Source organism: Neolamprologus multifasciatus, chromosome 8, assembly GCF_963576455.1.
Source record: "Neolamprologus multifasciatus chromosome 8, fNeoMul1.2, whole genome shotgun sequence".
In the NCBI taxonomy this organism is placed as follows: Eukaryota; Metazoa; Chordata; class Actinopteri; order Cichliformes; family Cichlidae; genus Neolamprologus; species Neolamprologus multifasciatus.
Window position 1 is genome coordinate 20,941,177 of NC_140446.1, and position 16,702 is coordinate 20,957,878.

General features: G+C 39.3%; 1 protein-coding gene across 2 annotated transcripts; it reads right to left on the bottom strand.

The window, feature by feature from the left end:
- Positions 1–1,370: 1,370 nt before the first annotated feature.
- Positions 1,371–12,075, bottom strand: LOC146513050 (uncharacterized). 2 transcript variants are annotated; one of them, XM_085170741.1, is made up of 7 exons: positions 9,189–12,075; positions 6,634–6,825; positions 5,085–6,130; positions 4,905–4,974; positions 4,187–4,361; positions 3,900–4,065; positions 1,371–3,824 (listed from the first exon to the last, which is right to left on the bottom strand). In XM_085170741.1, exons 2-6 carry the CDS (start codon positions 6,821–6,823, stop codon positions 3,978–3,980), a joined length of 1,569 nt encoding a protein of 522 aa, XP_085026867.1. In that variant the 5' UTR covers positions 6,824–6,825; positions 9,189–12,075; the 3' UTR covers positions 1,371–3,824; positions 3,900–3,977. The 2 variants fall into 2 exon arrangements, with proteins under 2 accessions (XP_085026867.1, XP_085026866.1); XM_085170740.1 differs by lacking the exon at positions 9,189–12,075 and having other exon boundaries at positions 6,634–6,832.
- Between the last annotated feature and the right edge of the window lie 4,627 nt (positions 12,076–16,702).

Here is a 16,702-nt window from a genome sequence, read left to right on the forward strand (position 1 = left end):
GACATCATTTAGCAACTTCTAGCGACTTTTAGGACAACCAATAGCGATTTTCCTTACTGAGGAGTTGGCAACACTGGAGCTGTGTCCCAGAATCCATAGCGCAGCCCAGCTCAGTTTCCAACAATGGCGGCAGCTAGTTAGTTTTAATATGACTCTTATTATTCTTTCTGGGTCACAAAATAAACGTTTAGCATATTTTCAGGCGAGAATGTAGCTGTGTAAACATCAAATATCTGCTCAGTTTATCAAGACACCACATATTTTCAAAAGCGCTCCGACGTTTTCGGAGACGTCTGTTACCCACTAGCTTGATAGCTAGCCGGGGGAAAAGCTCACTAGAGCCCGTGAGAACACCGGACTTCGGCAAATCGTTTTCAAACCCACTGCAGTCTTTCGCTACTCAGGTTAAACATATATAAGTCACTTAGATAACTTAAAAATGTTATTGTTTGGCTTTTTTTAGTATTTTATTTGTTCCTGAGTAAATCAGTTAGGCTGAGATTAAAGTTAAAGTTTTTACACAGCTGAATTTACACAGCAGACGACTGATTATCAGAAGTGTGAGATGCTCGAGAATATACTCCGGTGTCCCGTTATAGTTTAGATAACAATGAGTTTATTAAACTTCACCGAAACAATCTGCAAATTTCATTCAAATTTAATAAACTATCTTGTCTTTATTTTTAGTTAGCACATACCTTAAACACTTAAAGCTGTAAGCTAATGATAGTTATATGAGAGCAGATGCATGCTGGTGCAATAAGCTGTACGCTGTACATCCAATGGATGCATGATCTGATTAGTCGACTAATTGCAAAAATAATCGGTGACTAGTCGACTATCAAAATAATCGTTTGTGGCAGCCCTAGTTGAAAACGTGTTTTCCGACGATGTTTGCTCGGTAAGAAAACAGACAGGGAGTACTAACAGGCAAAAAAGAAAGACAAACAACTAATACAAACAACTCATACAATCTGGAAGTTGTGTTCTCCCTATATTAAAGCTGCTATACAGAATCTGCAAAACAAACTGGGTTGTCAGCCCTGGCACCGCATTACCATATTGAGCTTCAGTCAGAGGAAGTCACGGTTGCCAAAGACTTTATAAAGCTCAAGAGTGAGGCTGTGCCATTCCAGATATGTTAACATTGTACAATCTTCTAGATAATCAGATCTTCCCCAAACTGAAAACTGTTATTCAGGTTGCCGAAACAAACCCAGTTAGCAGCTGTAGCTGTGAAAGGTCTTTTAGTGTCTTGAGTCAGCTCCATACCTGGCTGAGAAGGACCATGGGTCAAAGCAGACTCCAGCACCTGGCTGTGATGTCAGTTGAGAAAGAGATGCGTGAGAGACTTGACCACCAAAATGTGATAGACAGATTTACCAACCTCAAGGTGAGGCAACATAGGTTAAAAGAAAAGAAAAAATCTGCAGAGCCATAGTAGTATCTGCAGTAAAGATATTTTCATACATTGTATACATTGTACCAAAGGCCAAGTGTCTCCATTTTCTAATAATATTTTGTATATTTCAAGGACTCTTCTATTTTTGGAGTGTATTTTTTATGTATCTGTATTGTATTATACATACACTTTAGAAGTGAATCTCTGTCCAAAAAATGCACACAGTTTACTTTTTACTCACTATGAGCATCATTCATCATTTTTCCCCAGTAATTAAGGTTAGGATATGTATTTTTTTTTTTTTATTCCAATCCATTCTTCTTTGGCAGCATTTTAATAACCTTGATCAGATTTTATGGTTTTGTTACAGACTTTTCAAGAAAGTGTTTTGCTATTCTTTCAAAAATGTGGGGATTAAATTGTATTAAAATGTACAAAACAGTGATGTCATGTTTTGTGACAAGGACCCAGGCACAGAGAGACTTGATGAATTTAAGAAACTTATGATTTAATAAAGAAATTTGCAGACTTGCACAGAGAGGGTAAAATTATGATGACTGATAATGGAGATGAAGACAACAGACAATGAGGACAGGGAGGAACAGGGGTTTAAATGCACCAAGGAGGCAGTCAGAGAGAACTCGGGACAACTGGAGGCATTTAGGGATGCAGGGACTGACAGAGACGGGGAAGAAGTCTCATTGTGATGAGTAAAGTTTACCTTGCCTGGATGGGCTGCTCTGGGTGCTCAGCACCCCCAGAGCTCTGATACTAGAATCGCCCCTGCACTCGAGTCTTAATAGCTTACTTACAACTGGGCTCGTCACTCTTTTTTGGCTTCAGTGGTTATTATTATATTCACATTCTTCCAGCTCCCGTTTCTGCTCGATGACAGCTCGTACTTTTCCACTCGAATTTTCTCCCTCCCTCGCTCATAGATACATAACGTGTATGGCAGTCCATTCTCCCAGCAGCACGGACTACACTGCCCATGAGGCTACATTCTTTAGGGCTATGCCTGTAACACTCTGCTATTGCCTTCATATTAAATCATTTAAAAAATATTTATTCACATCATTATGAGACTCGAGATTGAGACACGGGCATTTGAGCCTCTTAATGCGTGTTTTGTTTTGTTTCCACCGGTGTGGAATTACAAAAAATAGAGAGGGCATAGCCTACACTGTTAGACTTTTCATCGCCACTTTACGGTAACATACTGGCGTCACTGTTGCCAGCGTCATATCGTGACGCCGTGTTACGGTAGCTTACCGTTCTGCAGGATGATACCGTTTTTTGCTGGTGTGGTATACTACTCTTGGACAAATTATGGTAACGCACCGTAGCCTTTTTTACGGTATCTCACTGGCGACAGTGACGCCAGTGAGATACCATTATGTCGTAAATTACGTCAACAAAGTAACAGCATACTGTGATTAAGAAATTGGTATACTACCGTTTATTCACGGTATATCACTGTAAGCCCGCTGCAAGGTAATAAACTGCAATATATTTACCAGTAACTTACCTTTATCACGCATCATCAGTACCAAAAATATTCATCTCTGCTAGAGGATACCGTGTCCCAACAGGCGGCCATTTACTGTTTAACAGGTCGTAATTTACCGTAATTTAAAGAAACAGTAACATACTGTAAGAGACTGGAGGGTTCCAAAAAACATTGTATTGTACTAAAAAAAAAAGTACCATATATTTATTTATTATTTTTTTATATAAAAACATATATAGCCACTATCGATCGATTGAGATAGATACACACACACACACACACACACACACACACAAAATATAATTCATGTGCTTCACACCACTTTTTATTTCTGTTCTGATTTTCCTCTGCAGAAATACACATTTCCAAAATCAAAAACTGAAAAGAACTGAAAACATATTTTCATTGAGAAAGCATTTGTTTTTACTAAACCATGGAATCCATTATTTTCCAGATGGGTGTACAAACAATAACAATATCATGTCATATCCATATCATGGCAGACAACATAAATATAATATGAATATAATATCAAGCCCCACACTTCTGCCTTTATATACACTTTGTCCAAAATACTGGCTTACACTACCAAATCAATGCACAAAACAGGGTCCACAAGGACATGGATGAGCGTGTGTGGTGTGAAGGAACTTGACTGACCTGCACTGAACCCTAATCTTGCCTTATGGACTGAGTTTATTGATTTGTAGGGTGAGCCAATACATGTGACAATTAAAGTGTAAGTAGCTGAAATAATTTTTAACAAACGGGTAAAAGAAGGGAAAAAAAATCAAAACTGTTGCATTCAAAAAAACCTGTTGGACAGAGAGCGTCTTGCAAGATGGCAAGAGAGCTTGTCTTCATTGTTGTTCGTCTTGTGTAAATGTCCAGCAAGCATGGGCCATGGATCATCTGTGGAGACAGGTAACAACACATTGGTCACTTAAATTATACAAGAAATTCACTAAAAATGGCAAAAACAGTTACCTAATTTGAAGTTTTCCACTCAAATTCAGTAAGGCACGGGAGGAAAGTTGTGACATGAGGGTTAATGTGAACAACCTTTCACTTCACAGTGGCCCCAGTCTTCCTGCTTGTCCCAACCTTGGAGGTACATTTTGTTCCCTCTTCAGGGTTTATCCTTACAAAAAACCTTAAAACATGCCATAATAAATAGTAGCATACAGTAACATTGAGTTGTGATTTGAAATAATGAGTTACTTGGGGATAATTTATTCATCATCTATCACTATTAGCTAACTGTTCAAACATACCTCTGAATTAGTTCCAATGTTGCACACGCTGACTCCTGGTATTCCAGGTTCAATACATAGAATGAACCAAAGAAGACTGACATCGCATCAGCAAAGGTGTTCTCTTTGTCCAGCTCAACAATTACATGCCCCTCTGCACTCACCATCCAGCAGGTGGCAGTCATTAAACTTTGTCCTTAAATGTATAGGGGCAACATGTTGTCATTATGCAACATAAAAGAATTTCAATACTTCACTTCTTCACACTGTCTAGATAGTTATAAAGCAAATACCTACGTACAGTTAATTATTAATGGCCTTATATACATAAGTCTGTTTTAACATATTATAATTGTACATAATTGGGAATTATTCTGCACATTAAACACACCTAACAAAGAGTCAGCCCAATTAAATTACCGGAGATGAATCAACTGTATGGTTATTTTGGAGTTTATAGTTTGTGCTGCTGTTAAACTTTACAGTATTGACTTCAGTATTTCTGCTGTTGGTGTAGCTAGACTACTACGTTGATCAGTAATATGTAATGTGAAATTTGATATTGTTACTTTGCTTGATTCACTGAGACAAATCTCCAACAACCTTGGTTTATAAAGGAAATTACAGAAATTTGAGCTAACAAAACAGAGACTGGATACCTGTGTCCACGAAAAGCTCTTGTGCCAAACAGAAATTTTAATATGGTGTAATCAGCTCTATTTCATGAATGACTTCTTACCAAGCATAATCACCATTGGGGTGCTTGGTAGTTTGCTCTCTGCTTCAAGGGACATCCTGGTAGATGTTTCCTGCTAGAAAAAGGACCAAGACATTTTATGTAACAAAAAACAACAATAACAACAAAAAACAGGACAGCAAGCAACAGCATCAAACATAGAGCTGTGTGAAAAAAGCTTACATCTGCTAAGACAAAGAGGGAGTCTTCATCTTCCTTGTAATACTTCATCATGAGAAGTATGGCTGCTGTGCCAACCTTGTTGTTGGTCAAAACTCCCTCACTTTCAATCTGCTGGGTGAGTGTCCTTATACCAAGGTTCCATTTGAGCTTCTGGCTGGAGAAATAGTTAATAATCCTTCTGCCTTTGGTTATGAGGGCCTGACCTAAGCGCTCACTAATATCGATGCCTGTGAGTTTGTAAAAGTGGTTCAAAAGACCTTTCCGAGTAAACAAGAATGGCCACTGCTCCTGAATTTCAGCTACTGAAGGTGAGGGACAACTGTTGATAAGCTGCCGCTGAGAAATATATGTGAGGCACATGAAGTCATCCACATCAGGTCTCTCCACAGCTCCAGGTCCTTGTGAATTGAAAATTGTTAACAAGATGTGTTTCTTTTCCTCTAAAGAAGTTGGCATTTCCCCCTCAGGAAGTTCAACTGGCTGCCAATTTATACAACCATAGCTATCAACAAGGCATCTAACTTTTTTAGGTGAGGTTGCATTACTGTTGGGACTGCAGTCTTCCTCATTCCTGGTTCTCTTTGTTTGACGAAGTCTATGTGTTGTATTATCTCGATTAACATGTTCAACTCTAGATTTGATGCTTCTTAGTAGTGAATAATGTCCACAACACAGTCTTTCTCCCTTGTCAGTAAAATCTGCAAATGTTTGAGGGTATCTGTTTACAATGATTTTAGCAACTTCTTCACAAGATGCACGTTTAGGGTTTCTGCAGTGAACTTGCATGGCCTCTACAACAATTCTGACCATACTTCTCCTGTCCTCTGGATGAGCTCTGTCTCCTCTTGTGATTGCATGCGACAGTCGGAGTGGAAATCTTTCCCAAGGAATCTGTAAGTGTGAGACCCAAGAGCTGGAGTAATGGTTGTACATAGTGGTGGACGTGGAGGAGGAGGAGTGAGGTGGATGGCTTGATGTTTCAGCTGATGCAGCAGGGCAAGGCTCCAGAGTAATGGTGTCATTCAGGTTCTCTGGTCTGTTGCCATCTAAAGAAATAAATAAATAAAGATCATTGGAAAAGCTACCTTAAAAAGCTACTATGTCAACAAATATGTCCTCACTAAAAGATGAACCCTTCAATTAGGATTGAGTAGTAACGGCAAGGCAGTTTTGGAGACCTTGTCTGAAGATGAAAAGAAGCAATCCCAGGACTGCAAAAGAACTACAAACTCAAGGTCTTGCATTGAAAAGACCTTGAGTCAATATATTTTACAGTATGTAACAATTTCAAACCCTTAGTTGTACCACTACCAATAAAAGGTTAATGGTGTTAGATTTAGTGTCTACTTTTGTTTATGTTTTCCGTGTTAATTATCTACCAGACAATGTGAGCCCCAAAACGCTCTTCAATATTATACTGTCAAAGTACATGTGTAGTATGGTGAAGAGAAAAAAAAAAGCTAATCAAGCTAATCAGTGACATATGAGTCTATGAGTGACCTTCAAATCATAGACTCAAGTCTATGATTTATACAGAACCTACACAAACCTTTAAATGCAAGAAGTAGTTTACGTATTTGAATTGGTGTGAGAAAGGGTTTGAGATCTTCCGCCTCCACAAACAAAAGATCACTTTTTTGTTGTACACCAATAACGTCCGTCAGATGTTCTACAATGCAGATTATTTTCTCTCTGTCTAGTGCCGGCAGGAGCCTTGTGAGTTCCTCTTCAATTTCCATCCCTGAAAAAGAATTAAGAGGAAACTGAATGGTGTGGGGAGCCAACAAAAAGGCCTGCCATGTTATAAAGTGGTAGTGGGTAATAATCTATCAGACTGTCAGCATTTACACACACACTTCAGCAGTGAAGGCCAAGGTCAATGAGAAGTACTGAGTGATGCAACTCGAGCACAAAGTACAATCCAGAATCGTTAACAAGTATAACAGCTATCTTCCCAAAAACCAAGCCATCATCAGTGTCATCTACAATGGAAACATAGCCTTTCACATACTTGGTACCTTTTTAGACAACTGCTGACACATCCAAAGTGGTCTGATTAGTGCAGCCAGCTTTTGCCACAGCTTCTTGAATGACAGCGTTGTAAAGATGATGATTGTAATCATTTGCTTCTCCAATGATTTGAACTGTAGGTGGAAACAATTGGCCCACTGAGAGGTAGGACTGCAGTAACTGATGCCGTTCTGTCAGAGTCTTGCATAAGTTGACGAAGTTGTGCACTGTTCTTGTACATGCTTTGAAATACGAATGCTTGCTCTCAAACCTAAGGGTCCACAAACAAATGAGTGGTCTAAAGTGAAGGATAAGCTCTGCATAATGTAACAAATAGTGATGTTTAGCTTTTAAAGCTTTGTCAGGAAACCTACAGTGTCTCAGATGTATATACTCCTCTATCAGTATCTTTAGGTAGGCAATGTCATTGTGACTTATTTTGGGGGCACATACAAGATCAACAATGTCTCTAAGTTTAAGGCATAACTGCCAAACCTCACTATCCACAGGATGTTTTATCTTTTCACCAATGTACAGAGGCAGAAGTTGTAGAAGACACCAGTTCTGTGCTGCTGAACCCCCCAGCCTCTGCCCTGTTTTCACCTCACATGGCTTACTTAAAGCATCACTTCCTACGTGTTTGAACTGTACAATTGCTCTGTTTAACTGGTTGTATGTGAAATGCCCTTCCACTTGCACAAGGGTATCAATATATAGCGACAAGTCACTGGAAACCACTCCTTCAAATAAATCATGGCCCAAACATGGAAGTAACCCAGAGCACACATGGAAATACTTCAGTGAATTAAACACAGAGTCAAATTTAATGCCATTCACAACCGAGTGGTCACTTGTAGAGAGGACCTCAACACTGTCTTTATAGTTATCAGCTGTTCCTTTTTGTCCAAGTGATAGTGGATCATTGATAAAGCTTTCCCTGTCAATTAAGCAGTATCTGCAAAAATGTTTGCTGCAGCTGAAATTCTCAGTGAAACCACCTATGCAGTGGGAGCCCAGATTGTCTCCTAAGATGGCTATCAAAGCTGCCTTCATTATGGTTCCATCCTCTACCAGAACACCTGTCTCTTCCATATCTTTAAGGTCTGCAATAAGACTGGAAAAAACTTTGTTATGGCCAAAAGTTTTGAAGTCAGTGTTCCTGCAAAGCAGAACAAGTTGCATTGCATCAACAGAGGACCGGTTGTGTGGCAAGATCTCACCTAGAGTCATGTACACTGCCAGGTTTCTTTTTGCCAGACCCTAATTAAGGGATTAACCACTTCAAATGCATCTTGGTAGAGAATGACTGAAAGAGATGATGGATAATGCTGTAAAAGTGCATTATCCTTGACATTGTGACCATCTGAGACATCCTCTAAAACCATGTCTGGTGATCGGCGTAGTTTTGACTGTTTGTGCTGTTCCCGTATTGTGGGTTGTCTCAAGAGAGACTTCAGTGTTTCTTTAATTGGCACATACTGAAAATAACACTGTTTGCCTGTACTGTCAGATCCTAAAAAAATTTGAGTGGGTTCCACATAACTGAAATTTTCTTTGAAAAATGTCTTCCTTGTTTTGTCAGATCTCAACACACCTTTATTGTACAGTGTTAAGAGATCATTCTGTGAAAGTTCTTGAATGATGTTATCCACTTCTGCCTGTGGAATATTAAATGCAGACAGTTTGTCAGACAGTTTTGCCACAACATCGTGCATTGCACAGCTGTGAAGATCCTGAAATTCCTCTATGATGCACTGTATAGTGCTGGTTGGCAAGAGCATTTTAGCCTGCATTTTTAAATAAAATAAAGCCAATCGATCTAGAAATAAATCTTCATCAGTAGTATTGTGTTGTGAATCCCTGTCTTCTAATAGATTAACTGTGTCCTGTCCTTGTATTATGGCAATTTCACCAATTTCTTGTTGCCTTGACTGCTGAACTGTCTGCTTATGTTTTCGAGAAATATGGCTGGAAAATGATGTTCGGACACAGAAGTATTTAGAGCAACCTTCAAATGGACATAATACTTTTTTCCCATCTTTGATGTGAAATCTGAGATGGGCACAAAGAGTTGTGAAGTTTTGTGCAGCATACCCACATCCAGAAACTTGACAGCTGAGGTCACCAGTGAACTTACAGGACTCCTCCTCAGTGGTCTCCCTTCTGGTTCTGTGATTCCTATGCATATGTGAACGAAAGGCAGAAAATGTTCTGAACGTGGCGGGACAGTTCTCAGTTCCACAGGAAAACCTATAGTCAGCTACATGTTTGTGGATTTTAACATGCAAACTGAACAATATAAATTTCCGTGCACGGAAGCCACAAAATTTACAAATAAACATAGATGCAAAAACTTCAATGACAAATTACCTATCCAAAAGACATATGCAATGCAAAAAAAAAAACCCAAAACAAAATAAGAGTATTGTCAATAGGGACCAATTCCCAGTTTTGACATGATCAAAATGATTCACAAAAGGTTTCAATGAACACAAAATGTGTGCCGACAAAAAGCACAGTAAAGACAAGTGAGCAGTGCACAAAAATGAAAAAATATTTGAGCTCAACGCTTGAATGAGTTTAGCCTGACTTAGTCAGCACCCCGCACTGTACAGGTAGTACAAGCACACCTGAAAACACCGACCATTTACCAGCTTTAAGCATGGTAAATGGGCGTAACCTCGTTAGTTTGCCGATTCACCTGTTGCAAGCATCCATGTTTCTATCATCTACTGACATTTTGTCTTAGCATTTGATTGGAAAATAACCTGGCACGGTAGCTGAAAAATCAAACCAAACAGTAATGAGAACACATTTCTGACTTCTCTCGAATAAGTGAAAAACACTTACCTTCAGACTGATTACCTGATTCCAATTCAACTTCAATGTTTCCCATGTCAGTCAGTCTTAGGGGAAAAGTGTTAAGTTTAGATGTTTCACTTACTTTGAGATACTCCCGCATTAATTGGATGAGAAATTTGGAGTCTAGCAGAGTTAGCACGAATAGCATACAATCTTCAGATATAATCCAACCAACTGTGCATTTGACCTGATTGAACTCCATCCAGTTACCTCTGACTGCTTGAACCCAACTGCTTCTGTTGGGTTCAATATTGAGGAGGGGTAGAGGAGGTAATCAACTTTCAAAATAACAACACTGATCCGGGCCGGGTGGAGTCAAACGATGATTTTTAATGCACGCGTGGGGAGATCACCGCTGTACGCAGACAGCGCTGATCCCCGACTTACAGAGCATAAGCAGATGTTTTATATAGGGCTTAAATTTACTGACACCCCTTAAACTTCTCTCAGATACAGTTCATACATAGGTTTCAAAATCACAATGACTTTTAACACAGTTTAAAAGAACATTGTCTCCGTCTCCATGGCAGATGCTTCCTGTCAGCCTTCTGACTTTCACTTCTCGTCTGGAACACCAGACCCACACCCTGCAAGAAACTGTTCCTTTTTTTGCAGAGACAGCAAGAAACTGTTCCTCTTTTTGCAGAGACAATTTTGCAGTTGCAAGCAAACATGACTAACCTCTCACCTATAAATGAGTCTATCTACTGTGTGTGTGTCTGTGGGTGTCAGCATGAAATGCACTAAGTTTCACCTCTCACTTCACCAGCTGAACCTTGTAACCTTTTCCACCAGGCAGAAGGCCAGCACGTACACATTTAAGATTATAAGAAGCATTCAAAAGCATTTAAGATTATAGATTCAACTCAACAGTTTAGAGTGGTTATCACTGCACCTGTAATAAAGGCTAATTGGGTACCAATATGTTTAAACATCTGAATGCAATATCAATACTGTAAACTGTATGATTAATGCAATGGTAATGATGATGATTATTAACAATAGCAGCAAAATATATCTCTAATCCTCACATGAGTTCATCAATAACAGGTGCTTTTACTGAGTGATGCTGATTTTTGTTTTGTAACCATGGTTGAACTTGTTATTAACTTGGTTATTATTACAGTATATGTTGTCTTTTATGGTGGTGCCATGTATTGCAATTGAAAGCCTGTAAGTGAGCCTGTAAAGAAAAACGAGTCATCCATTTATATTTTTTCAATGTCCACGTAGAGAGTTTATCTTTAACCACATCAGTAATGAATAACTAACTGGGCTACGTGCGTGGGGTCAGTAGCACTTCAACTGTAAGAGTGACCTGGTGAAGGTAAATCCTCACTCTAAAAAAATGTATGTTGGCTCAACTTAAAAAAATTGAGGTAACAATTTCCACTCAGCTTTTCTAAGTTACAAATTTTGCATATTATTAAGTAAATCCAGCAAGTAATTTTTAGGTTTGGCTAACTCAACTGGTTCAACAAACCAACATGATTTACTCTGACCTGTGAAAGCATAATTAAGTTTAAGCAACCTAATATTAATTTAGAATTTCTGGTAATATTGAGTTGACAAATTACATTAGTTGAGTTAATCTAACTTACTTTTTTACATATATCCTACTCACAATTATCCATGCAAACATAGCCATTTAAATTATTCCAACTGATGAAACAGTTTATTGCATAACATTTTCGAAGTAATACACTTCTGTGTCATACAACATAAATCAAACATTACAGCAGCCCTTTAATTATAAATGAGTGGGCAAAAACAATAATGTATTTCAGTACAATTCCTCCACAAACAACCTCAGTAACAAAAGAAAATGTAGCATGTTTATTACCTGGACAAGGTGTGTTGAATCAGAAGCTAAAACATACCAATTCACTTCGTTTTTCTTACTCCACAATGGTGTCTACAACTTCTGATTAACTGAACACACCAGCCAATCAACAGTGTTTAATTATTAATAGAAACAAGCAGAGCAGTGGGGCCTGATGACCGACTTTGAGAACCACTATAAAGATTTGTAAAGGTATATTAAATAAAGCGGCAAATATGTATATATATATATATATATATATATATATATATATATATATATATATATATATATATATATATAGTCTTCCAAATAACAATCATTTTAAATCACACCCTTTGTTACGAAATCAGTTTTACCCCTGTTCTTTTATTCGTCGAAACTTCCAGAGACGGCACCGGAACTCAGTAGTCATTTTCATAAAACTTTTATTCATCTTTATTCATCTTCATTTAAGCATGCACTTCTAGAAGGGAAGACGAGGCCAGTGTGTCCCTCTGCAAAATCTTCACCCCTTTGTTAGTTACAGCCAGCTTTATAGAGGTGTCCCCATCATAAAACCCCCCTACGGTGTGCTGCAAACTCTGTGTCTGTGTCTATGTGAGTGCTCGTGTGTGACTGTGTAGCATACCTGTATGTATGTGTGTGCACGTAAGTGAGTGTGCGTGTGGATGTGTGTGCGTGACAGTTAAAACACTGTGGGTGTAGGTGACTCCCTAGAGGTCATAAAAAACCCATTTCCCTTCCAGACCACAGTTATCCAGGTCAAATGTTGAGACCCCCACCCAAACATTCTCTGGGGAATTTCCTCTCAGGATTAACTCCTCTCTGTTTTACTTTCACAGTTCAACTGGGGAGGGTCTCCTATACTCTGCTCCTAAATTCAGGACACCATCAGGCCTTTATTACATTGAGGGCAGTGTCAGTGTCTCTACAATAATTCTAGATTCTATGTTAACACATTTCTAAACTCTAAAATAAGCTAAACATTTCTACAAATCCCCCTTTTTATCTGCCCTATGGCAGATAAAACTACACTAAATCTTTCACTATAATGTTTTCATACTGTGACTCCCCATTTTCCAATAGTGGCATCATGATGAGTCTTACGAACAAGGCTATGATACAAGGCACACAACAACACCCACATGTCACTGATACTGCAATAAAACAGACAAAGAAACCATAATTGACCTAATGAAACCTTTCCATTGCCCAAAGACAGAGGTCATCCACGCTTCCAGCGGGTTATCCAATCCCGAATGCTTATGCATTGTGATGGACAACGTTCTCAGACCTTCCAGCGCTCGGGTCACAGAGCCATCGGAAGCTATATTATTTGGAATACAAGTACAATACACATCCCCAAATATCGCGCAAACGCCCCCTTTTTCTCCCAACAACATATCTAACGCCATCCGATTTTGTACTGCCATTAAAGATGTTGGACCCAACTGTTCAGCAAGCCCTTACATTTAATGACAGCGCAAAGATCAAATGTATACGAGATTGTGGACCCTTTAACGTAGTCCAACTCTATATCGCCATAATAATCAAAACACTCATCTGATTGACCTGTTTCACCACGTTTGGTTCGCTTCACCGTGGCCTGTGATGGTGGTATCCCCGGAGTGGACTCAGATCTGTCTCTGGGCAATTCACTTTTAAAAAATCACAGTTACAATTACAACAGTCACACCTAACACTACCGTTTCTCTCCAATTCCCCCTCAACCAGCCTAGAGAAGTTGACATGAGTTAAATGTAGATAAAAGGCTCGTCTGTTTACATCTCTCCCTCACAGAAGGCTTCTCTGCAGAGCATCAAATCTGCATGGCAAAGTGACACACTTTAGGTGATCTTCATCCTTGGGAAAAGTGGTGTCAACTATTTCCCAGTCTCCTAGTATTTGTGCTTCACACAGAAACACAATTCCATCGCTGGAGTTCCTCTGCGCTGTCACTTTTGGAGCTTGGCACGCTCTCTCCATCCCTCGAGTTGTCACGTCCAACGCTGCTGAAGATTTAAGGCAGAGCACGTCGTACACCTTAGTTGTCTTCCTCAATGTCAACGATGAATCTCTCATTTTATTTAAAATCTTGCTGTGGGAAGTCTCCTCTTGATCTCCTGGAAGCTCAGTAGCACAGCTCTCTGTGTGATGTCTGCTGTGCTGAAGATGATCTCTGATTCTCCTGAACCCTCTCTCCTGGCCTCAGCTCCCATCTTGTGGACGATCCTCTCAGCCACTCCTTCTCGTCATGGCACCTCACGACATCTACAGATTAAAAAATAACACTCCTCTCCCCACATGGCTTCCACCATGTGTCAACTCCCCAATGAGACATGTACAAGAATGTTGCACATTCTCTCTAAAACAATCTCCAGGGTTTCCCACATGGAGCAGCCATACTCCAACCTGTAACCCTGTGTAAAAACATTAATCAACAGTTACATGTTCAGCTTATTTAACTCCCAGCTCCACCTGGAGCCTGTATCCTGGAAGACAAATCTGTTAAATCAAACTTCACATTTGCAACCAACTGTAGATCATAAGAGTGATAAAGTATTCAGCATAAAAGACAAGTATCATGTGCAGGTTTTCTCCAATCATTAAATCACTATTATTACCATAATCTGTCCCAAATCATGAATCATCCCAATTTATTCCACAATTTAATCTGTGACTTCCCTTAAGCAATGTCACTCCACCCATTTTATCACTATGAGCTCAGTAGTGGCCAGCTAGTGAGCTCATATTCAACTATTCCATAAACACTGCATCTTATTTGTTTCCTCATGTCACTTGTCTGTTTTCTGCTGAATTCTCTACATCCACTCTTAAAGAAAAACAAACATTAGGAGCACACATGGATCATCCTGGTGGGCAGACGTCAGCCATCCACATTCCAGAGGTGCCGTAAAAGGCCATAAAATTAAGCCTGCTGTAAAAGGAATGACACTGGTTTCAACACAGGAAATTTCTCACGTTATTCACATCGTCAAAGTAACCTTCAACATTTTCCCAACAACACAGTGTAACAGCATCATCAATCCTGTAGTAGAGAAACAAACATCAACCAATTGTTCTGTTATAAATCACATAATCAAATCACATGAAGAACTGTAATGCTGTAGAAAAGAGAATGCAAATGTTAGCACTGCGCAGGTGTGTACACACTTTCTCACAGTAACTTCTGTGAGCAACACAAGCCCATGAATAACACACCCCTGGTAGATGCACAGACACAGAAAATGGCATTTAAAAGTTAAATCGGTATGGCCAAAGCTCACGCAACCTCAGATGTTGCTGTCATCTTTCTGCTCCTGTAAAAAGAAACACATAAATTCATCCACCCTTTTGTCCTGTCTAGGTGGAGGTTAACTTTAAGTCGTGGTCAAGTCTTGTCAGCTTTTACCAGTCAGTCAGTTTGTTTTTATTTCCATTCATTCATTCATTCATTCATCCATTCTTTCTTTCTTTGCTGATAGTGGAAACCATCGCCGGATTTGATTTCCACCCTCAGCAAAATGACGTCATTTCAAAAGAAAAAAGAAGAACTTTAGGTCGGATTACCTCGCTGAATCCTTTTTAGGCAGGGACTCTCATTTTCTAATTGTCTCAAATAAGTGGCTTTCTCCAGAGCCCATTTTAATGTGGAGAAACTCACTTTCAACAATTTTCTCGACGACGTGTAGTGCTTTTAATTCCCGACGTGCAGATCTGCTTAAAGAAAAGAAATTCACAAACAAAAATCAGTGCACTGTTCAAAAAATAAAATAAAATGAAAAATAACAGATAAAACTGAAAAACAAAAGTAAATAAAAAAATCGAAGCCCGGTCTTGGGACTTGTCACAGAATATTCTCTCTTATAGGTGAGAAAACACCAGATCTAAAACTTGGTGCCATGGTAAAACTTTCCCCATACTTCAGAAACAAAAACAAAAACAAAAAATCTGCTAGTTTCACTCATTTAAACTCTGGCTGCAGGATTCTGTTCATCCCTGCTATCATCTTCCCCAAAATAATACTAATTCAGTCATCTATGTATCAGTTCTCAACCCACTCAATAAACCAGACAGGATGATAGTAACAGTATTGCCTACTTAAAATTGTGTTTGATAGAATAGAATAGAATTAGAATAGAATTCAACTTTATTGTCATTGCACATGCACAGGTACAGGGCAACGAAATGCAGTTGCCCTGATCCTAATGATCAGGTCCTAATGAGCTTCATTACATGTGTGTGTGTGTGTTTATGTTAGTCGGGTTAATACATTTTCTATTTCTATTTATCCTTTTATGTACCTTTCCCCTTTTTTCTGAAACAAAAACTCTGTTCACTCCAAATTTTGTTTCAGAAACATCTAAATGAAAAACTCTGTCATAGTCAGGCACAGCAAAACCCCAAATGCTTGCAGGTTACCATCGGCAACCACACTGAGTGTTGTTAACCCCTTCTAAAAATACCCTCTTTGGATGTGTGCCACTTTGTGTATGATTTTGTGTTATCTCTAGTGCATATCATGTGCATGTGTGGTGTCACCTTTCCATTTTTTCTAACAGTACTCTTGGATACCTCAGTGCTTGTCTTCCTCCCCCTTTTGTGGTGGTCTGGACACTGTGTCAATCCTCCACTTCCAGGCAGTCGTTTGTCCCCCCTGGATTCCTTAACCCAATTTGATTCCCCAAACTACAACAGCAGCCTCAGTCCTCTTCTGCTCCTTTCTTCTCTCCCACTTTTCTGTCCAATGGCAGTCAGTTCTCTTCAGCTTTGTCCCGTGTATCTCTTTGTCCCACTGTCTCTTTCATTGCCATCTCGCTCCAAACATGGCAAATGTCAAACTCAGACAGTCTTGTCAAAGGTCCTTCACACACAGTGAGGTTGCAGCTTGCTGGAAATGCATCTCCATCCATCCAATCTA

What these genes read in the sequence shown, in the direction of transcription:
- LOC146513050 (XM_085170741.1), bottom strand. Translation starts at nt 6,823, where the DNA reads ATGGAAATTGAAGAGGAACTCACAAGGCTCCTGCCGGCACTAGACAGA. An exon ending in ACTACTTCTTGCATTTAAAG is followed by an intron (nt 6,131 to 6,633) that starts GTTTGTGTAGGT and finishes TTATTTCTTTAG; the next exon opens with ATGGCAACAGACCAGAGAAC. An exon ending in ACATTGGAACTAATTCAGAG is followed by an intron (nt 4,066 to 4,186) that starts GTATGTTTGAAC and finishes GCATGTTTTAAG; the next exon opens with GTTTTTTGTAAGGATAAACC.